The sequence below is a fragment of the Saimiri boliviensis genome, chromosome 11 (assembly GCF_048565385.1).
Source record: "Saimiri boliviensis isolate mSaiBol1 chromosome 11, mSaiBol1.pri, whole genome shotgun sequence".
Taxonomy (NCBI): Eukaryota; Metazoa; Chordata; class Mammalia; order Primates; family Cebidae; genus Saimiri; species Saimiri boliviensis.
Genome location: NC_133459.1, coordinates 58,085,678 through 58,109,535, shown reverse-complemented (window position 1 = coordinate 58,109,535; position 23,858 = coordinate 58,085,678). Strand labels below are relative to the sequence as shown.

General features: G+C 42.5%; 1 protein-coding gene across 10 annotated transcripts in view; it reads right to left on the bottom strand.

Annotated features, from left to right (window-relative positions):
- FGGY (FGGY carbohydrate kinase domain containing) overlaps positions 1–23,858 on the bottom strand; it is a 429,730-nt gene that overhangs the window by 10,079 nt on the left and 395,793 nt on the right. For 7 of the 10 annotated variants that reach the window (XM_074380908.1, XM_074380904.1, XM_074380909.1 and 4 more), the window contains one exon: positions 8,798–8,821. The exons of the other annotated variants lie outside the window; for them this stretch is intronic. In XM_074380908.1, coding sequence (XP_074237009.1) covers positions 8,798–8,821 — 24 coding nt within the window. The remainder of the gene's footprint in view (positions 1–8,797; positions 8,822–23,858) is intronic. 10 annotated transcript variants of the gene reach the window in all.

The following is a 23,858-nucleotide window of genomic DNA, read 5'->3' as shown; positions in this document are numbered from 1 at the left end:
ACCAATCAGCACACACTGCTCACCAGGTCTCTTGTGGCAGCACTGGCAATAGCCAGGCCTGCATATGGGCAAGGGGAACACCTCATTCTCATGTGTAATGGCCTGGCTTGGGAGCTACCAAAGGGCTGTAGGCCACGCTGGAAATGAGATTAAAGGAAGGAACAGGCTCTTCAGTACCCTTGGAGAAGATGTGGATTCCATGAGTGGCAAACTTACTGCTGCTGGCAATTTTGGGAGCAGGGGATCTGGTACCTTCTCCCCTACCCTGAGGAAGGGGAACAATGGCCTTAAGACTTTTGGGGGAAGACTGTCAAGTAGTCTAGCCCAAGTTACCATAGGGTACTGCAAACTGGGCAATTCCAGAGTCACCATCTACAGGGGAGAATGAAGCAGAACCTAGTGTGGTGGAAACAAGCTATATATAAACTCCCAGAAGGCAGGAATCACTTCACTGTAGGCCTAACATCTAGCACAGTCCTAGCACCTACAGGTGCTTGGTTAGTTTTTTGCAGAGTTGCCAAAGGAAAAAGTGATGACAGTGTTTCTCTTTTTTTTTCATATCTATCTATCTATCTATCTATCTATATATCTTATTGCACTTTAGGTTCTGTGGTACATGAGCAGATCATGCAGGATTGTTGCATAGGTACATACATGGCAATGTGGTTTGCTGCCTCCATCCCTCCATCACCTACATCTGGCATTTCTTCCCATGTTATCCCTCCCCAACCTCCTTACCCCTCACTGTCCCTCCCCTATTCCCTCCCAATGGACCACAGTGTGTGATGCTCCCCTCCCTGTGTCCATGTATTCTCACTGTTCAACACCCACCTATAAGTGAGAACATGTGGTTTTTCTTAAGTGGCATCCATATACTCCAGGGAATTCTCATTAAGATTCCAGAAGAAAATACTGGAAGCGCCATTTTATGATTTTTTTTAGTCTTAAGAAATTAATTACGCTTTACCAGCATTTAATACATGGATTGTCACTAGACAATTTATCAGTTTGGCCACACACCAGTCAGTCATGAGTCACGTAAGATGTGTGAGGTTCTTGTGAGGAGAGTGGGAGCTCTGCAACGGGATGACCCTATGGAACTACCTTATATGTCCTCAGCTTCCAGGATTGCTACATGTTGTCATTTGCATGTTCCAGGTTGGTGATTAATAGGTATTAACTAGTTTTATTTAAGCTAACCCTCACAAAATGGGCAAGTAGCTAAAAAAGATTCAGTCAATGGTTTGCAAATGATGGTGATAGTGATCATCAGTTCACCATTCAGATTCAAGCAAACAAGAAAATGGTGATGTTTTTACTCGGTACTATCTTCTTACATTGTAAGATAGAAACAATGAAGACAGCCAGATAAGATAAGAATTTGGAAGAAAATCAAAATTATCAAAAGATTGTTTGAGATTTGGACACATAGGCACATACAAAATCATTGAAAAATCATCAAAAATCATTTAAAAATTATTAAAAACACACCTGGTCATAGACATATAGTGTACATTTACATGTTGCTAATATTAGCAAGAAGCCATCATGATAAGTAAACATACTGGAAATACTTTGGTTTAGCTACATTTCACTTGTTTTATAGAGTAAATAATGTATGAACACAGTATAGCATATCATGCTTTTTCATAAATAAGTTTTCATGTACTGAGGATGCATACTCAAAATTTATCTTAACGGATGGGGTATATGGTTCAAAAACACTGTTGTGTCTGTTGACTTAGTGGCCAACTGCCACTGCCATTGCCATATTACTGGTTTAAGCTTTGTGCTCTGTGCTGTGCTAATTATTTTAAGTAAATAACCTTTTGAACCCTTAAAATGACTTTAGGACACATACGATCTATCCTCATTTTCTGAGTAAAGGAACTAAAAATAGAGAAAATATAAATAATTTTCCCAAGGTCATAAAGCCAGAATTCAAGCCAAGTTCCTACTCCAGGTCATGCAAACCTTACATTTTGACACAGTGATATCATTCTCCCTGTCATGAAAACATCCTGATTCTTGAGTGCCCTAGGCTCGAGTTCAAATCCTACTTCTGCCTCTTATTAGCAGGTGTGATCACCTAGAGTGAGAAGACTGTGTGTATTGGTGAGATGCATCAATACAGCACATTGTACCTTTTTCACAGATGCTGACACATAGCTCTAAAATACAGGAATCTGTCTTCCTGAGAAACTCTGACTCATTTTACTGGAACAACAAGTTCACATGCTAATGTGTGGGCTGAGGCACATGACCCCTCCATAGAAAAACAGAAAATATATCAATGTGACTTTGCTTCAACAAGCATTAAGAAATGGCTAGTTGTTCTTCTATTTATTTTGCTTTCTTTTCTTTTTGACACAGTCATCTTTTGCACCTGGTATTCTGTGTAACCCCCATGAACTGGAGACAAAAATATCAATTGAGAAGCAGGAAGAGATGAGAGAAAAGAGAGTAGGAGAGGTCTTTATCATTAATCATGAGATGAAAACTGGCACCTCATTTATAATTTTAATTACACTACATACATTTACATATCTTTGGAGTATTGACTATATGGGTGTATACTTTATCAAACTTCATCAAACTGTACATTTAATATCTGTGTATTTCACTTTATGTGTACTATATCTCAATTTAAAGTTTGCAAAAGAAACAAGAAAATGAGAAAACAAAAGTGCATGTCAGTAAATTTATATTTCGCTTTATTTTCAATTATAAAAATGCCTACCAAGCGAAAACAAAATTTTTAGATGCTCAGTTCTCTAATTTTGACTCTAAAACATACCTCAAATTAGTTTCTTGGTCATAAAGAAAGGGAGGAATGGAAGCTTTCTAATTCTGTAGGAAATGGAGACATTAGCAGAAAGATACTAGGTTTTAGAGGTAAAACCCAGTTTGGCTTGGGGTTGGATCCAGGCTCTGCTACTTATCAGATGCGTAAACCAAGGCTCTGTTTTCCCATTTATTAAGTGAGAATAATACTATTTACATAGTTGTTGATGAAAATTCCAGTATCTCACTCTGTGACCTAATGGGCCTCTTGACTTCCCACTTTGGTTTCCCTTACAGCCATCAGGACTAGTCTGGGTGATTTTTCAGAAAGAGAGAAAATATAGTGCAGTGATTAAAATAACAGACAGATTATAACAGATTTCAGAATTTGAAACTGGATTTTTGCTTTCACTAGCTGTATAATTATGGACAAATTACTTAATTTCTTCATGCCTGTTGCCTTGTCTGAAAATGGGGATAAAAGCATGTCTTTCATAGGACTGCTATGAGAAGCACGTGAGTTATTGGAGGTAAAATACTTGAACAATGCCAGCACATAGTAAATGCTCCATAAACTTTACGATTTATAATCCCATTAGCATGCAAGCTTCATGTGGCCAGGGGTTTTTATTGGATTCATGTACCACACCAAGAACTGGGCCTGGCCAACATACGTAATCTATAATTATTTGTTAAGTGAATCAATGAATGAGTTTGTATCTCTGGGCTGTTTTACCTACAACACTCCTGACACCAAATGTGTGGGTTTTTTCCTCACACTAACCAATTCTTCAACTCTCCAGTCACCAACTGCATGACTTACAATTCAATTCAATTCTGACACTAACCCCAGGTAGTTGGTGTCAGACCCCACAGCTTCGGGGCTCAGTCCAGCAAGACTGCTCATACTTCAGATGTCAGTCACAAGTCCTGGGTCTCCTGTACTTTGACCAGCTGACTGCAAACTGGAGGTTTCCACAAACTCTACCCTCCAAGGCTTGATAATTTGCTAGAATGGGCCCATGGAGTTCAAGACAATGGCTGACTTACTATTACCAGTTTATTATAAAGGATACAATTCAGGAATAGCCAAACGGAAGAGATGCACAGAGCAAGGTGTGACTGGAGAGAGGTGCAGTGGTGCAGTGAGCTTCCATGCTTCCTCCAGGCATGCCATCCTCTCGACACCTCCGTGTGTTCACCAGTCAGAAGCTATCTAAACCCCATTAGTTCGGGGTTTTTATGAAGGTTTCATTACTTGGATATAATTGAGTAAATCATTGGCCATTGGTGACTGACTCAATCTCTAGCCCCTTTCTTATTCTGGAAGGTCAGGGAAGAGGCTGAAAGTTTAATCCTCTAATCATGCCTTGGTCTTTCTGGTGACCAGCCCCCATCCTGGTGCTATGGAAGGGCTCTCAACCTCAGTCATCTCATTAACATACACAACGACACAAATCACTCTAGAGATTCCAAGAGTTTTGGAAGCTGTGTGCCAGGAACTAGGGACAAAGACCAACATTTATTTTTTAACACATCCTTGCAACAGGGTTCCATTGCTTTTTGAATATAACTCAAATTTCATAGGGTGGGCTAGAACTTCAAGATGGAGTTTGTGCCAACGTCTCCAGCCTCATCTCATGCCCTGCCTATTGGGCTAGCCATGCTGGGAACACATCGGCCATCTTGCTGCTGACTGAACATGCCAACCTTGCACCTGCCCAAAGCCTTTCTGCCTCTTTCAGGAACGGTCTTCTCCAGGATCTCTGTCTGGCCTTTTCCACGATGTAGCTTCTCTTCAAACATAATCTTGAAAAGACTGCCCTTGGCCACTCTTGGCAGAAGCAGTGCACTCTCCTAAACATTATAATATCAATTCATTTTCTTTTCCTCATAACCCTTGATAGCACATCATCACCTGAAATTATATTATTTGTTTATTGTCTACCTAATTCTCTGTGGTCCTCACCTCTGCTCTTCTCCCTTCTGAATCTAAGCTCCATGAAAGCAGAGTCCATGGCTTTCCTTTCTTTAAGGTATCCCTAGCTTTTAGAAGGGCATTGGTTAAATGTAAGGTGAAAATGCACATTTACTGAAATGTGCAAGGTACCTGTTTTATGCAAGGTACTGGTATATATATCTTGCCTCACTTGATTCTCACAGTTTCTGAGGAAGGTCTTATTATCTAAATTTACAATAAGGAAATAAAGGCTCAGAGAGGTTAAGTACTTGCTTAAGTTAGTAAATGACTAAGCCGGGATTTGAAAACTTGCTTTAACTCATGAATAAGACCAGGCCCATTCCTTAAGAGGATCACAGATCTCCAGCTTTAGTTCCTGACAATTTATCTTCTTCTGATGACTTTGGGGCCCTGTAAAACCCTAAAAGTCTGCTTTCTTCACTGTCAAAGACAAATTCAATTATGGTCATTATATTGTGCTTACAAAGGCAGGAAGGTGGATTCACTGATGTATAGAAAGACTGTTCATATTAATTATTGAAACAAACCAAATTACTGCCAGCTGTATGACCCCGAGCAAGACCCTTCCCTTCCCTGGGACTCACTTTCTTTATCAGTAGAATGAGGGGGTTGGAGTAAATTACCTCTAAAATCTTTGCCAGTTCTGCAATCTGCTGGTTTTGTGCACATGTGGTTTTCTGATTAACTCTCAGTTGACAAGTTACTCCTTATTCCCCACAGTACATTCTATTAGGGTTTTGGTCGCATACTCCAACAGAGAATACACCACAGTGTTTTCCCAGCAAGGTAAAGTTTCATTCCAATTCAGTCATGGACAAATACATAACAGGGGAGTGGTTTTATACTAGGTAAAGCCATCAACCTCTGTTGTAATATTCTGAGGTGGGGTCCTAATATATGAACTGGCTAAAAAGGGGCTGGATCCAAACATGAATAGGGAGCAAGTATTCATCACATCTACATGAGTTTGACTTGCTTCTTACGGGTTTTCTAAAAGTGAAAATGGCAAGCTTCTTGCTAAAAGCATCAGACGGGCAATAGGTTAGAAAACTGCAAGCCATCACGCATCTAATAATCTATTGTTGACTGGGATGAAAAGATCTTGCTGATACATGTGGCTGAGAAGGTACATAATACTGCAGTGAGCTGTAACTAAATAATAATAACTCAATAACAATAATTATAATAGCAACTTATATTTATTGAGTACTTACTATGGCCTCGCACTGTATTATTAAACACGTTACCTACTTTATATTCCTAGTTCGAAGACAAGGAAACTTACAGCTTTGGAACCTATACTTTTAACCATTTGCAATGAAACAAAGCCTTCGGTGATATATAGATCATAATCCAAACTCTAGTTTTGCCATGTAACATCCTGAGTCTCAATTTTCTCATTTTAAATATGGAAATTTTAGGCTGGGTGCGGTGACTCACACCTGTAATCCCAGCACTTTGGGAGGCTGAGGTGGGAGGATCACTTGAGACTAGGAGTTTGAAACCAGCCTGGGCAAAATAGTGAAACCCTATCTCAACAAAAACATAAAATAAAAATTAGCTGGGTATGGTGGTGTGTACTTGTAGGCCCAGCTACTCAGGAGGCTGGCTGAGATGGGAAGATCCCTTGAGCCTGGAGGCTGAGGCTGAAGTGAACTGTGATTGTGCCACTGCACTCCAGCCTGGGCAACAGAGTGACATGTTATCTCAAAAAAAAGGGAAGTTTTAACACCTATTTTATAGGCTTATTGAATGGACTAAATGCTTAGAAGTACAGACATTGTTATTAATACTATTTACCTATCAACTAAAATCAACTTTATTTTCCCAAAAACTTTATTGAAAGGTAGGAGTTGCCATGTGTGTATGCTTCAGGCGGGCTGGGGAAGGTGATAACTGTCATTATTCTCGGGCCTCCTCATTATCATTTCAAGACAAGTATTCCTCCAGTTGAAGGCAAAAAACCCTGTTCCTCTGAGGTTTATGCCACCTACTGATGGAGATACAATGACACATGTCTCCCCTGCTTCTGACTGCTGTCACTGTCAGCCTCTTGATTCTGTCCCTATGTTAAATGAGACTAAGGCTCCTAGATCACAGCCTCCCTATCCACCTGGAGGTTTATCATTGGACAACTTCAGCATCTGCTCATAAGACCCATCCAATGTTCCACTGTTACGGTTGTTTCAAAATGCTTCCACCTCCAGGACCATCATCTCCATTTCACTTCAATAGTCACTCCCACAGCCACCCTGAGACTGCTATACTTATTAGTAATTATAATATACTAATAGTCACTTTCTAACTTCAATTGCCCTTCAGTCTAATTCTATCATGTACTCTATCATTCTTATCAAATGTCTTTCTGCACCTTAAGGCAACTTCCAGAATCTCCATCACTTCCTTTTCTTTCAATTCATATTCTCTGTCTGGCTCTAATTTCTTCCATAGCTAGCTTAGAGTTCATCATCTTTTGTGCCATTTCCAGACAAGAATCTGCAATATTCTCTTAACTGCCCAATTCAATAGCTACCTCCAGTCCACAACATTTAGCCAGGACATGCTTTGCTTTTGTATATAAGGAGAAAACTCTGCTTAGGAAGGAGCAGGCCAACAGGAGACTGCAACTCAAGAAAGTGAAATATCCTGAAACCTCTCAGGGTCTGAACACTTCTGAAATTTGCACTGCCTGCTTCAGTGTTAATTCCCTCCCATGATAATCCTTTGACCAGCAAATCAGAAACCAAATGGACAGCAAATAATCGAAATGTGTGATAATATTAACATAATGAATAATGATTGAGCTGCAAGGGATGTTGAATAGTCACTAGGCCAGCTGCTCTGGGTTTAGGCAGGTGAATAATCCAACCTAAGACGCAGGGTATCTATCCATCCATCTGTCCCTCCACACTCTTCAAGTTCCCTGCTTTTGGATCTCCAATTCTCCTAAGTGAGAGCCGTTTTGGCAGTGGAGCCTAGAGATTCTGGCCTAGACTCTGGGGCTGGCCTTAGACTGATTTACGATACAGAATCCATCTAGTTAAGTCAGAATCCATTACAAACCAAATTCTGGAGGGAAAAGACAAGCAAAGACGTTGAATTTGAAGCCAGGAGTTAGGGAGGCCAAGGATGGTACCAAAGTAAGAGACAGGCTAGAAGTCAGGACAGGGAGAGAGCAGAGGTCAGATGGAGAAAGGGAGAGGTGTCGAATGCAGGTCCAAGGCCAATCACTGCTGTGCCCCTTGAAACTCTCTTTATGTGTTTATGATCTCTTCTGTGTTCCCAAAGCCCTCTGGTTTTCCTCTGTCTTATCATTCAGCACACAGTAGGATAAATGTCTGTTTTCTTGTATGTCTCCCCACTAGACTATGAGATGAAAAAGGGTAGAAGCCATTAACTTTCTCTGTATTCCCAGCAATTGATATAAATAATGCAAATATACAATAAATACATGTTGAAAGAATGAAAGAATACATAAGTAAATGGATTAATGAATTAATGAATGAATCAGGGGGAGGATCAAGGATATGTGTATACAGCAACTTTAGGATCTCTCTCAGTTGTACTTTTTGGTATTTCCTGTCATATCAACACATTTTTCATGGTCAGATGTCGGATAGTTAGGATTGAAGGTTCTAGACTGGCTAGATGAGAAATTTGATTCTTTCACTAGCTAACAGAATGGCTTGGGCTGGCCGGGCGCAGTGGCTCACATCTGTAATCCAAACACTTTGGGAGGTTGAGGCACGCAAATCACCTGAGGTCAGGGGTTCAAGCCTGGCCAACAGGGTAAAACCCTGGCTCTATTAAAAAATACAAAAATTAGCCAGGTGTGGTGGTGGGTGCCTGTAATCCCAGCTACTTGGGAGGCTGAGTCAGGAGAAATCGCTTGAACGTTGGTGGCAGAGGTTGCAGTGAGCTGAGACCGTGCCACTGCACTCCAGCCTGGATGATAGAGAGAGACTGTCTCACAAAACAAAACAAAAGCAAAACAAAAACAAAGAAAACAGAATGGCTTAGGCCTTCACTAACCTCTTTGTACCTCAGTTTAATCATCTGTAAAAGAGAAGTAATGAAAATAATTACCTATAAAGTTAAAAAAGAAAATGCATACAAACCACTGAAGTTCGTGCCAGTGACAAACTAACAGCTCCAAATATGTGAGTTATTTTTATTCTAAAAATTATTACATCAATCTCCACCCCAGCACTACACAGGATCTTGTAATATTCTTTTGAGTGCTACTATTTAAAGACAGTACTTCCTAATCTTCTGCTGCATGTGACATGCTGCCTGGGCAGGGGAGTAACAAAGAACACAGAATGCAGAGACCATTCAACACTGAATATCAGCTGCTGCCTGTGGTTAATGAAGGGAAGGAAGATGAACAATGGGCAGAAAGGAGGCTGCAGGGAATAAAAGTTGTAGATGCTTCTTGGTTTGGAAACACAAAGTTTATTTTTGGGTTGTACTTCCAGTCCTTTTACTTAAAACAAACAAAGAAAACAACCATGTCAGCTGTGTTTACAAATAAGAACTTGCTCTGGCTTTTACAAGACAGAGGGAATCCAGTCTGCTTCCTTCTGGTTACTATATTATAGATAGGCACATGATGTGCTGGAAGAAAAAGAAAAACTGATCTGGAAATCAGGAGGCTCCAGCCCTGTATTAATCTTAGTCTGGGCTGTGTTGTTTTGAATAAGTTGCTTCCTTCCTTTGGATCTCAGTTTCCTCTTTCTCAAAATGAGAATTTTGAGCCAGATAATGTCATTTTCATTGTGCAACAAATACTTACTGAGTACTTATTGTGTGTAAGGCATTGCACTAGGCATTATGGATAGAGCAGGCAACCAGACAGCTCTGATCCCTGACCTCACGAAGCTTACAGCCTACTGGGGCAACACCGGTGCTCATGGGAGAGAGGAAGAGGAAGACAAAACTACTATGAAGCCGATGGAACTACTTGAAAGTTGATAAGGGAGCTGGCTGGGTAAAGAAAGTTGATGAGGAAGGTTCCAGACTGAAGGAAATGCATATCTGAAGGCCCTAAGTCAGGATAATATTACATATTTAAAGGACATGCAGACGTCCAAGATGACTGGATAGAATGAAGGGAAAGCATATAGGAGATGAAGCTGTAGATGAAGGCAGGACTCAGATTTTAGATGGCCCCGTAAATCATGTTAAAGGGTTTTGAGTTATGCCAAAGGAGAAGCCACTGGAGAGTTTTAAGCAAGAGTGACCTTATTCATGTTTGTTAAAGATCATTTTGGTTCATTTGTAGAGAATAGAGAATGGTAAAAGCGGAGGCAAGGAAACCATTGAAGAGTTCCTTGGAGCAGTCCAGGTGAGTTATAAGGGTGGCCTGGACTAAGACGGTGAGGGTAGAATTAAAGCAACGTGGAAGAATTCAAGAGACACTGGCTGTGATTTAGAAAGACACCATGAGAGACTGATGTGGAGCGAAAAGACAGAGTGGGCTCAGAATGTCCTTTAGGTTCTGCCAAGAGTGAGTAAGTACACAAGGTGCCATTTGTTGATAGTGCTACATACGGGGACAGGGCCAATTTTGCAGGCAGAGGTAGAGATGGTGGGTTCAGATTTTAACATGTTTGGATTGAGATGGTTGTGAGCCATTTAAGTGAAGATGTTATATAGATAGATGTAGACTTGCTGGCATATAAATAGTAAATGAATCCTTGTAAGTGGATGAGCAATTTTACAGGTCAGCACTAATGACTGAGGCAACGTGATTTTGTTGGAGTTTCTGTACTGGAAGGAAGATCTGCCTTGGTTAAGGAGGCAGGGGTGGTGGTGAGAAAAATTATGACAGATACCTTCTAAAGCATTGACTGTGAGAGGCAATAACTAGGGGAGCTAATAGTCAGAAGAAGGGATTTTACTTTATTTTTGAGACAGGGTTTTTCTCTGTCACCCAGGCTGGAGTGCAGTGGCATGATCATAGCTCACTGCAGCTTGAACTTCTGGGTTAAAGTGATTTTCTTGCCTTAGCGTCCCAAGCAGCTGGAACTACAGCTGTGCACCACAACACCTGGCTGTTTTTTTAAAAGTATTATTAGAGATACAGTCTCACTATGTTACTCAAGCTGGTCTTGAATTTCTGGCCTCAGGCAATCTTCCTGCTTTGGCCTCTGTATTAGTTTGTTCTCACACTGCTATAAAAAAATATGTGAGACTGGGTAATTTATATATAAAGAAAAGAAGTTTAATTGGCCCAAGGAAGCACAGTGGCTTCTATTTCCGGGAAGGCCTCAGGAAACTTACAATCATGGCAGAAGGCAAGCACGTCTTACATGGCTGGAGCAGGAGGAAGTGGAGGGAGGTGCTACACACTTTTAAACAACCAGATCTCCTGAGAACTCACATGCAGTACGAAAGGGGAACGGTGCTAAACCATTCATGAGAGCTCCACCCCCAAAATCCAATCACCTCCCACCAGGGCTCTCCTCACTGGGGATTACAATTCAACATGAGATTTGGGCAGGGACACAGATCCAAACCATATCAATCTCCCAAAGTGCTGGGATTACAGGTGTGAGCCACTGTGCCTAGCTAGGGATTTTATTTTTAAGATAAAATGTTTATAGCAGCATTGTCCAAAGGAAATAATGTGAGTCACACAAGTAATTTTAAATTTTCTAGTACCCACTTAAAAGAAGTAAAAGTGAACTGGTGAATTTAATTTTAGTATCTTTTTATTTAACCTATTATATTATTATTTCAAGTAATCAACATAAAAACTATTCACGAGGTATTTTATATTCTTTTATTTATAGAAAATGTTTCAAATCTGGTGTGTATGTTACATATTATAATTTGGAATAGCCACATCTCATGGGTTCAATAAATACTTTTAACTAATGGCTAATGTATCGGATAGCACAGGTCTACAGCATGTTTAAATGTTGATGAGAAGGAGACAGTATTGAAGGAGAAGCTAAATAAACAGGAGTGAGAGTGGATAATGAATCAAGTGGGTTGTTAGAGGCAGTGGGAGAAGAAAGAGTCTCTGATAATAAGTGGGCTATCTCTTTCACTGTTACAAATGTGAAGGAGAAAAAGCTGTGTCTGGATATAAACAGTGGTGTGCTGATAAATATTCAATACTGGCTGTACAAAAAAATAGAAAGCCCTAATTTTATCAATTGCCAATTCCTGTGTTGTAAATAATTCCATCTTGGCCAATTTCAAGATATGAATGTGATGAAATGGATATGAAGCTGGGAAGAGATGTGCACAATCTGCTCTTGTGAGTAGGGCTGAGCTAGCCCCCAGCTCACTGCTGGATCTAAGAAAGTTGGGAGATTTAATGGCAGGTGTCTTTCTAATGGCTTTTCTCTTAGAAATAGTTGGTGGCTGAGAATAAATAGGAGGTCATCTTTCTGAACACGAGAGGGAAGATGGGGATGGGAACTGGCACTGTTTGATAATAGTCACTGCAGAAAATGGGAAATTGAGCTGACATGATACATTTATTCAAGTTCCTATTAGGAAACAGATGGACACTCACACTGAGTAACTGAAGTACACTTCATAAAGAGTTCCTTTAAAAAGTTTAGGAAAAGAAACCAGTACCTAATGACAGGCAACAGTGGGGAGCCATTACAACCTCTTAGCCTGAAAGAGCACAGGGAGGGAGGAGTGGTTCCCATCATGTAGAAAATTGTAGGGAAAGGGCCACACACAGGAACTGTGGTCCACTGTAGAAGGCGGTAGATGGATGCAGCTAACCTGCAGCAACGCAGCAAGGAGAGTGCTGGGGGAATAAACACCTTCATTATCCTCCAGACTCCTGCTGGGGCCTCTCCTTGGCCAAACCCAACTAGAAACCAAGGCTAAGACAGACTGGTAACACGTAGTATAGAGTGGTAGAAGCCTGCCTTATGTTTGCATGGCTTTGATTTATAGCATTCACAAAGCTGAATTCATCTTGGATTGGGCTTTGGTAAAGAACAATGTGGGGAAAATAAAATAGCCATGTAGAGATTGACTATATAGAAAAAGAGAAGACTTGTAAGAGGAAAGTGAAAAAAACTTCTCAAAACAGCCCTTCCACGTACATTTTAGCGAGAAGGAAACTAAAACTCCTTGGGCTTGCCCAAGAGAGCAAGTTTAGTTAGTGGTACAGGTCTGTTTTGCTGGAAAGCACTTTCCACCTTACCCTCCCACCTGCAAGCAATTAATGGTTTGGTTGAAACCATTCTCCCCAAACCCCTGTACTCCTCACTACCTAGTCTGTGCCTGGGAAAGTAAAACTCAAAAGAACAAAATTTCTTTGAATGAACGTTTTTACATATGGCCAGATAGGTGAGATGAAGCTGTGTTTGGTAGCCTGGGCAGAAAATGTTTGCTAGTTTATTTGCAGAAACCAAACTTATCTCTACCAAGTAATTAAAAAATAATCTTTCAGGTTAGAGGCAAGGACAGAATGAGATACAGCTTTTAGCTGAAGCTGAAACTTTACTGGAATTTTCTACCCCCAATATATAAACTCATACATACTGAAAAACAAATATTCACAAGGACTGTCTTCATTACTGGTGGTCATGGCAAATGTACAAGGTAAGAGGTGGATGAGGAACATGCAAGGGTGGTGTCTTTTGTGAAATAAAAGTGAAGCCAAGTTTTGAGGAATGCTCTGTTCCCCAATCCATGTCTGTTCTGGTCTCTCTTCAAGGCAGTACCTGACCAGGTGACCTTCTTACTTAGGTCCAGTGGTTTGAGCAGGAAGGGCAGAGAGAATGTGCCTGGCTTCCCCTGTGTCTGGTACTTAGGTATAACCCATGGCCCTTCCCAGGGGCTCAGTACATAGTCAGTGCTTAGGAATCATTGGGCAAATGGAATCTTCCAGGGATCATGTGTTCCGTATCAAATATTAAATGGCCTAATAACAGGACAGAAGATTGGAAATCAGAGCAAAGCTGAGAATGGAGCAAAGAAGCACTGGCCACAGCGAGGATGGCATTCCTGTGCTGTGACCTTGGGGCCTAATCTCTGTTAACCCATTTATGAAATTTCCTCATTTATAAAATTTGGCCAAAACCTAATGGGTAATTGTGAGGATTACATGAGGCCAAGCATATAAAGCTCTGAGCACATGTGACTGTTCAGCAGAAGTGGATTCGGACCACATTCCTGCTGTTCTCTCGTCCTAGTACTTTAATTATTTCTATCATTTCTCAGGATAACCAGTTTCTCCTGACATGGGATTCCATTCACAGAAGATAGCAGTGGTTATGGGATTCCATTCACAGAAGATAGCAGTGGTTTTCCTAGAGCTTCCCAATCATGAATATTCCGGTTTCATTTTGTTTTATTTGGTCAGTTTTGGGCCTTGGTGACTCCAGGTGGCCATTCTGGAGAAACCACAGCATTTTGGATCATGGTTTTCCCGCCCCATCTTTGAGTAAACACTGAAAGCTTTCTTTACCTTTATTCCAAAACTCGTTTGCCATCTGGTGCCTGGTTTGGCTGCATCTGTGTTTACTTAATGACTTTAGGCGAAGGCCGAGTTTACATACGGGAAGAATAAGAGGGCTCTGCTGATTCCTTCCATATGTTCATTTATTCATATATGATGATTTTTGTAATCTCACCAGCATAGATCTCTTCAGACGATCCTTACCCTGTTCCCTGGAGACCTACTTCTTTGTGCTTGCAGCTGGGAGTTTCCATGAGAACATTTTTTTCAATGCCTATTACCTTTAGCACAGCTCAGTGAGGCTTTTAGATGGGCACAAAATTAATGTTCTTGAAGGTTTGTCTTTTTGAAAAGGGAGGCTTATTTGATGTGAGTGATTCTGAGGACTCAGGAGACCTGGGTTCTAGGCTCTTCTTTTCATTTGTAAATCTTATGAATTCAGACAAGTTTTATAACCATTCTGGTCCTTGGTTTGCCCCCACAATTCAATTACCTCCCATGGAGTCCCTCCTACAACATAGGGGAACTCAAGATGAGATTTGGGTGGGGACACAGCAAAACCATATCATTCTGCCCTGGCCCCTGCCAAATCACATGTCCTTACATTCCAAAACTAATCATGCCTTCCCAACAGTCCCCCCCAAATCTTAACTCATTTTAGCATTAACTCAAAAGTCCGAAGTCCAATGTCACCTCTGAGACAAGGCAAGTCCTTTCTGCCTATAAGCCTGTAAAATCAAAAGTAAGCTAGTTACTTCCTAGATATAATGTGAGTATAAGCATTGGGTAAATATAGCCATTCCAAATGGGAGAAATTGGCCAAAACAAAGAGGCTACAGGCCCCATGCCAGTCCAAAATCCAGGAGGGCAGTCAAACCTCAAAGCAAAATGATCTCCTTTGATTCCATGTCTCATATACAGGTCACACTGATGCAAGAGGTGAGTTCCCATGGTCTTGAACAGCTCTGCCCTGTGGCTTTGTGGGTACAACCTCCCTCCCAGCTGATTTCATGGGCGGGTGTTGAGTGTCTGCAGTTTTTCCAAGCACAGGGTACAAGCTATCAGTGGATCTACCATTCTGGGGTCTAGAGGTCAGTGACCCTCTTCTCACAGCTCCACTAGGTGGTGCCCCAGTAGGGACTCTGTGTGAGGGCTTTAACCCCACATTTCCCTTCCACACTGCCCTAGCAGAGGTTCTCCATGAGAGCCATGCCCCTGCAGCAAACTTCTGTCTGGACATCCAGGTGTTTCCATACATCCTCTGAAATTTAGGCAGAAGTTCCTAAGCTGCAGTTCTTTACTTCTGTGCACTTGCCAGCTCAATACCGTGTGGATGCTGCCAAGGTTTGAGGCTTGCACCCTCTGAAGCCATGGCCTGAGCTCTATGTTGGCCCCTTTCAGCCATAGCTGGAGCAGCTGGGACTCAGGGCACGAAGTCCCAAGGCTGCACATAGCATGGGGACCCTGGGCCCTGCCTATGAAACCTCTTTTTCCTCTTAGGCCTCTAGGCCTGTGATGGGAGGGGATGCCATGAAGACCTCTGATATGGCCTGGAGACATGTTCCCTATTGTCTTGGGGATTAACATTTGGCTCCTTGTTACTTATGCAAATTTCTGCAGACTGCTTGAATTTCTCCTCAGGAAACAGGATTTTATTTTCTATTGCATTGTTAGGTTGCAAATTTTGCAAACTTTAATGTTCTGCTTTCCTTATAAAATTGAATGGCTTTAACAGCACCCAAGTCACCTCTTGAATGCTTTGCTGCTTAGAAATTTCTTCCACCAGATACCCTAAAGCATCTCTCTCAGATTCAAAGTTCCACAAATCTCTAGGAAAGGGGCAAAATGCCACCAGTCTCTTTGCTAAAATGCAACAAGAGTCACCTTTGCTCCAGTTCCCAACAAGTTCCTCATTTCCATCTGAGACTATCTCAGCCTGGACTCTATTGTTCATATCATTATCAGCATTTTGGGCAAAACCGTTCCACAAGTCTGTAGGGAGTTCCGAACTTTCCCACATTTTCCTGTCTTCTGAGCCCTCCAAACTATTCCAACCTCTGCCTGTTACCCAGTTCCAAAGTTGCTTCCACATTTTTGGGTATCTTTTCAGCAGTGCCCCACTCCTGGTACCAATTTACTGTATTAGTCCATTTTCATGCCGCTGATAAAGGCATACCTGAAACTCGGCATTTACAAAAGAAAGAGGTTTAATTGGACTCACAGTTCCACATGGCTGGGAGGCCTCACAATCACGGTAGAAGGCAAGGAGGAGCAAGTCACCCCTGACATGGATGGCAGCAGGCAAAAAAAGAGAAAGTGTGTGTGCAGGGAAACTCCACCTTATAATACCATCAGATCTTTTGAGACTTATTCACTTTCCTGAGAACAGCATGGGAAAGACCTGCCCCATGATTCAGTTACCTCCCACTGGGTCTCTCCCACAACATGGGGGAATTCAAGATGAGATCTGGGTGGGGACACAGCCAGGTCCCAAGGTGTGTGCTTTTCCTTTACCCAGCTCCTGAGCACAGTATATTTAGGGGGAAAAAAAATCTAAGAAACGAATTCCATCACCTGCATAATGCATAAATAAAAGAAACTGATATTTAAAATGTCATTTTGATTTCTTATTCCATAGTACAGTTGAGACTCTCTTACTCTGGAGACAGAGACCTGGTTTTGAAACCTACCTCTAATATTACCTGCTTGTGGTCCTGAGCAGCTCTCTTAAGCTCTGTCTTCCTTTGTAAATAGACAAAACAGAAGTCATAGCTGCCTTGTAGAGATAGTGGGTTGATAAGTAATCACTAATTCTTAGCTTGGTGTTCTGCAAAAAGCAGATGTCACAAATGTTGGTCACTTCTGTTTGCAGTGGATTCAATGATGAAAATGACACAGGTCTGAGAATGCTTTCATAGGAGTAAACCAAAAAATACTCAGAGAAGATCACAATATTACCTAGTGTCAAGCTGAGGACTAGAACTTGGACCTCCTAACTCCCAGGCCGTAGATCTTCCTCAAGAGCTAAACAGGGTAGAGAAAAATGGAAGGCTGGATGGGGTTCACTGGGGGACAAGATGTTAACTAAAGGAGGAAGGCAGCCTAAACCCCTTACTTCGGAGGGCTTGTCAGTGGAACAGAGATTCTCAAGGAGGCCAGGACATGTGTGCAGTGAGTGGGTGGGATTAGCGACCAGGAAAGTAAGGGTTTTGTGTGTGTGTATGTGTGTGTGAATGTCCTCAAATCACTGTGAGAAGTCTTCTCATTCCTCTTTCTGCCCCTGCCCACCACCACGTGGTCTTTGTGCCTTGGAGAGTGAAATTCAGAAGAACAAAATTTCTTTTAAGGGTTTGGGTATGACCAGATAGATGAGGCAAGGCTGTGTTTAATAGCCTGGGCAGGAAATCTTTTCTACTTTATTTGCAGAAGCCAAACTTATCTCTGCCAGGTAATTAAAAAATAATCTGTCATATTAGAGGTAAGGGCAGAGCATAAAATGTTCTTGTCCACAGCCCCTGGGAGCCTTGGCCCTAAGGCCGTCTCTGCTCAGAAGCAGGAGGAAGAGTAGCACTGCAGAGGTGGGCCCACAACCAGCTCTCGGGGCTTTACTCTATGAGAGGGCGGTCCCTTTCAGAGACTGAGGGACGAGGGCCCTCTCCTCCCGCAAGGGCCACTTCAGGGCACTCAAAGGGCAGAGGAGGGCCTTGGCATTCCTCAATCACCTCAGTTAGGCTGAATGGTATGTATGTCTCTGTCTATATGCATGCATGCTTCATGTACGTCATAGCTTAGCTGAGATTGAAAGGGTACACAGGTATTAATGGCTGAAGGAGGGGGAAGCATGTGGCTAGAAGAAGAGAGGGCCACATAAAAAGAGGGAAAAATGACACTTGAACTCAGGCCTGTAATCCCAGCACTCTGGGAGGCCAAGGCAGTTGGATTGCTTGAGCCAGGAGCTCTAGACCAGCCTGGCCAATGTGGCAAAACCCCATCTCTACCAAAAAATACAAAAAATTAGCCAGGTGTGGTGATGCATGCCTGTGGTCCCAGCTACCTGGGAGGGTGAGGTGGGAGAATCACCTGAGCCCAGGAGGTCGAGGCTGCAGTGAGTTGCAATGGCTCTACTGCACTCCAGTCTGGTTGCCAGAGCAAGACCCTGTCTCAAAAAAGAACTTATTCATGCAACCAAACAACACCTGTTCCCCAAATCCCTACTGAAATAAAGAAAAATAAAAGAAAAATGACACTCGAGGAATGAGAAAGGCTGTGTGGTTGGAGCAGACAGAGTTAAGGGAAGTGTGGGTGAAACAGAACTGAGAGGCAGGCAGGGCTATACCACGTGGACCCCACCGTCTCCTTTCCAAGGGCCTTGGGAAGTCAGAACTACTGTCACCCAGCAGCTGTGCTAAGGTCAGCAGGGACCCAGGTGCAGAAGGCCTGGGGACATCAAGGTGGCTCTCTCTTATCACCCAGATAGGAGAGATGATTAGGAGGCAGATAACATGCTTCAGTGACAGAGCAGATGGGGCTGTTATAGGGAGAAAGTCGTTAGAAGTAACTAACTCTTAGATTTCTGGGCTAAGCATGTGGCCCACTTATGGGGGGATGCAGAGTTGAGAGTTTGTCCTTACTGCTGTGTGCACAGAGCTCCCTTTTTTAGATCTCTCAGCGCTTAATTCAGGGACATGGAGTAACTGAGAGGGAGAATCTCAGCCTTGCCTTGTTCTGAGAACAGCAGCAACAAGGAAAGAAAGCACGGGAAATAATGTTGCAAAAATTCCTCACAGACCAGGCCAAAAGTTACATCAGCCAGTCATGTGGGTTTTAAGCTTGATTATTCAGTAAGAAATGAATTTGTCCTTGTAGTGTTACAAGATCTGGCATTTACACCTGAGATGTGAAGGTGCTTGCCTTTAAAAAAAATAAAAAACAAAAAAACAGCAGAAGTGCTGAATAGCCAGGACGTTTAAATGCAGCACGGGACAATCAACAGAGAGCCTAAGGCTCAGACCTTCCCACAGAGAAATCACCCAGTTTCCCGAGGGTAGAGAGGAGGAGATAGGGCTGGGGACACAAAAATGTGCATCAAGCCAGAGACATGAGACCTTCCCATGGTCTCCATGATAGGCCTTTCCATGGTCTCATGTCTTCTGGCTTTATGCATATTTGCTAGGCTTTATGCACAGTCACCATGGCCATCTGGAAACACAGCAGCTTTTATTTGGGGGTGTATAGGCCAGGGGACTCCATGAGGAGAGTGTGTAGGACTTGGACAGGGAATTCTAGGGGAGCTCAGTAGGTGTTTAAGGCTGGAAGGGAGATGGAGAGGCCTGTAGGGAGTAGTAGTGAGTAGAGAAACCTGGATTAAACTTGGGCAATCTGGCACCAGGAGAGAAAGACCTTTGAAGCAGAGGGAATGAACAGAAGCCAGCAGGAGTGAGCAGTAACAATTAGGGGGAACAGGGGAAGGTGCATCCAGGTACTTGGTGCCATGTGATGGGTTTTGGAATTTTGTCAAATTCCATGGTGGAAGCTCGTAGCAGGGATTTCAGGGTGCAAGAATTGCATACAGTATCTCCTAACTGGTCCTGTGACCTCTCTGGTTCCAGCGGGGAAGTAGCCTACAAATGTGAGACTGGTTAGGAGATACTGTAGTGGTCTAGGTGGGGGAACAGTGGTCTGCAAAAAGTAATCACCTAACCAACTAGCTAAGTTCCTGAATCCCTTCCTTCCCTTCCCCTTTCTTGCCTCCCTTTTTCTACCTGCTTTGCTGTCTCTGACCCCTCTTCTCTCTCAGCAGAAGGCAGAGGACACAGTGATAGGAACTCCGCCCTTCTCAGTTTGCCATGATATGGACAGACTTTGCCATTCCCTCATCTTTATCCCTGAGGTGCCCTCTCTGCATCCCCCCACTCAGGATCATCCTTTTCAGTGCCTGCATGCTGACAGGGAGCAGCTGCTGGTATCTAGAACAACTCCCAGCTGTTCTTCCAACTTTTCTCAAGTGTTTCTTAGTGTCAATGCCTCTAATTAGTTAAAATAGGAAGGGGGGTGGTAAACAGAGGAGCACAAGAGAGGCCTAATTTTAGCTGTAGCCAAAAGGACTTTCCCCTAAATACACTGTGATCTCAAAATACTTAGCTAAGCGCATATGTATATGGCGGGGAGAGAATTTAAAGAGCTACAGAAGTAAAATTCGCTGGTCAAATGGGACAGCTCTGCCTCTTCAAACAACTGGATTAAAGAGGAAAGGAATGAAAATAAACTGAACCTTCACTCTGTGCCAGGAACTGGACCAGATGCTTTGTGTGCGGCAACTCAGTAATTCATTTAATCCTCACAGCAACAGTAAGATGATGGGACTGGTATTACCTCCATTTTACAGATGAGGAAACTGAGGCTCTGTGAGGCTGATATTACTCTGTGCAAGATGCCACAGCTAATGAGAGAGGCATGATTGAAACCTGGGTCTCACTGGCTTAACTGTATCGAGCAAGAGGAAGGTGCGGCCTCAAACCTAGGACTAAGTGGGCGTTGGGAAGATAGCTTAAACAGGGATTTGGGGCAGGGGATCGGAGCCAGATTCCAGTGGATTCTGACTCTCAGAACACTCAGATGCATCATTATAGGAACCGGCAGGACTCGCTCAGTGCCTCAACTTTATCCAATCCAGAAATCCCTCCTAGCCCTCACAAGGTATGCTGGAGGAATGACCAGATTGTCACTAACAACTAAAAGGTAGATAAATAACATGGCGAATGCCCCCCACCCATCTCCACTCCTCACTTCAGCAAAAAAAGGAAAGACAATAATCAAAATCAACAAAACTCCACTGCTTTCTATAATCAAAGGAGATACAATATTTAGCAAAGGAATAAGAACTGGCTAATCACCCAACCTCCTACAACCTTCTTAAGGTTAGGGTAGAATCTAGGCTCCTTCAGAAAACAGGCCACCCGATAGGACTCATGGTGTCAGCTTCCTTCATTTCAGTTCAGGCTTAAAGGGCCTCTTCACTGGGAAGCTTCCCAGTGAGGTTTTCCACGCACATCTGGAGACTTTCCACAATAGGCCTTTGAAGAGGCCTGAAGTATTCCGGGAAAGTCTGCCTCACTGAGCTGAGGTTTAAAGAGCAGAAGCCTACATTTATTTTTCTTTCCCGCCTTCTTTGACAAAACTCCCCTCAGTGGTTTGTGGGCATTTGCAAAGCAGCCCTGATTTTCAGCTCGCTACTTTTAGGGCTGAAATCTTAAAGAAAAAGAACAACAATAGAGCAAATTCAAAAGGGCCTGGGTATCATCAAAGGCTGTTTATGTGTTCTCCTCCACCAGACTCTGAGTCGTGCTTAGTCATCTTTGTAGCAGGGAGAAAATGGACTTTGGCCTCAAGCCCACTGGCTCCATCACTCAGCATTGGTGACATTTTGTCGAGTCACTGAAACTGTCTGAGGCTTGGTTTCCTGACCTGTGAAATGAGTTAACAGCGGCCTGTCTCGTGGAGGCTACTAAATGTTCATGAGGTGGGTGAAGAAAATCACTTTGCATGTTGTCTGACATGGATTTTGACAGGTCTGTGAGGCTGTCTCCTTGGCGGGGTCCCTCTCTACCGTACAGGCTAATAGCTACTCCTTGTTTACAACTCAACTCAGGTGATGGTTTTCTTCTCCAGCAACACTTTACTTCTACCTCCCTTTTGCTTGGGCTAGGTGAGGTACGTGTCCTCAGTGCTTTAAAACCTCCCTAATTCTCTGATCTGAGGTTTATTGTTATTTTAGTTCTAAGCATATGTCCAACATGCCCTTCCCCCACACCACTGTAACAATGTAGGCAGTTAATGTCTTTTTTTTCACTGTTGTATCTCCATACTAAGCACAGTGCCTGATATAACAATATGCTCAATGACTGCCAAGAGATTAATCAGTCTATTAGCAACTATTTATTGGCCACTTACTTTGAGTCAGGTGATATTCTATACTGAAGCTATTCTATATTCAGCTTCTATACTGAAGCTGTAGCTATGAATAAAACAGACATTGCTCCTGCTTTCATAAGCTTACATTCCAGTAGGGAAAGTCAGGAAGTACATTAAAGACATGTAAAGAGTTGTGGTTACAGTTCCAACATGTAAAAACTGTGTAAGTCATTAAAGCCCATCCTTACTACAAAGAAAGAAAAAAAAAGCTAAGAAACTGCAAATCACTGATTTTTTCTTGGATCCATAAGAGAACTGAGGTTACAGGACAAACTATCACCCTGAAATCTAAAGAGAAAGGACAACCCAGACAGTCACAGCTGAGACCTAACTTGGAGGAGCAGCTGCTGGAGTCATAAACTAGTAGAGACACTTCAGTGGTAATTTGAAGTGTTGGGGGCTGAGTGTAGACGAGTAGGAAAGTGAGCAACTTCTGAGGGTAACAGTCTAAGTGGAAAGGGGCCCACATTTTCATTGGCTTTACCTCCAGGAATGCAAAGAGTGAAGAATGATCCACTCTTGGCTCTGGCAGGGGGAGGGATACAGTAAAGACTGTAAAATACTTTTTACAGTGTTTCTCCATAACAGAGAGTTCTCCATAACAAAGGCCTTCTCTTAAGAGGAAGAGACTTTACCAAAGCCTGTTGCACCCAGGGGAAGGAAATCTCTCCAGCTCTAGTGCCTGCAAGCCTTCCTGTCTCACCTAAAGGAGCAGGGGCTAATAATATCTATGAAGCTCACAGCTCAGGGACATAGGTCCACTAAAAGACAGACTTAATCAAAAGATCATAGAATGTTTTTCCTTCCCCATACCTTAAAACCATATCAACATGACCCCAGTATAATATTAGTGAATTACAACTCAAAGAGCAGCAAGACAGAATCTATCTAAGGAGGAGATCTTAGGGAAGCCCAAAGACAACAGCGGGGATCAAAATAAGGACAATGGAAGAATGTGAAGCCTCTGGCATGTACAACTACAACAAACATTAAACAGTCTAAGGCCGGGTGCACTGGTTCATGCCTGTAATCCCAGCACTTTGGGAGGCCGAGGTGGGCAGATCGATCACCTGAGGTCAGAAGTTCAAGACCAGCCTGGCCAATATGGCAAAGCCTCATCTCTACTAAAAATACAAAAATTAGCCAGACATGGTGGAGTATGCCTGTAATCCCAGCTACCCAGTAGGCTGAGGCAGGAAACTCACTGGAACCCAGAGAGCAGAGGCTGCAGTGAGCTGATTGTACTGCTACACTTCAGCCTACACGACAAAGCAAGACTCTGCTTCAAAACAAAACAAAACAAAACAAAACAAAACAAAACAAAACAAAAAACAGTAGTCCAATTTCTATCACAAAATGTCACATACAGACCCAGTTATCTCAGTTCCTCTTACCAGATAAATCATGTCCAGGTTTAAGGCAAGAAAACCACAGTTCAAAGAGAGAAAGCAAGAACAGAACCCAACTCAGATATAACACAAATGTTAGCGTTATCAAAGAATTCAATGCAACTATGATTAATAAGTGTTCTAATGAAAAAAGTAAACAGTACGCACAGATGGGCAATGTAAGCAGAGAGATGAAAACGCTAAGAAAGTATCAAAAGGAAATCCTAATAATAATGGTAATAATAATAAAAACACCAAAAGAAACAAAGAAGGCCTTTATGGCCTTAACAAG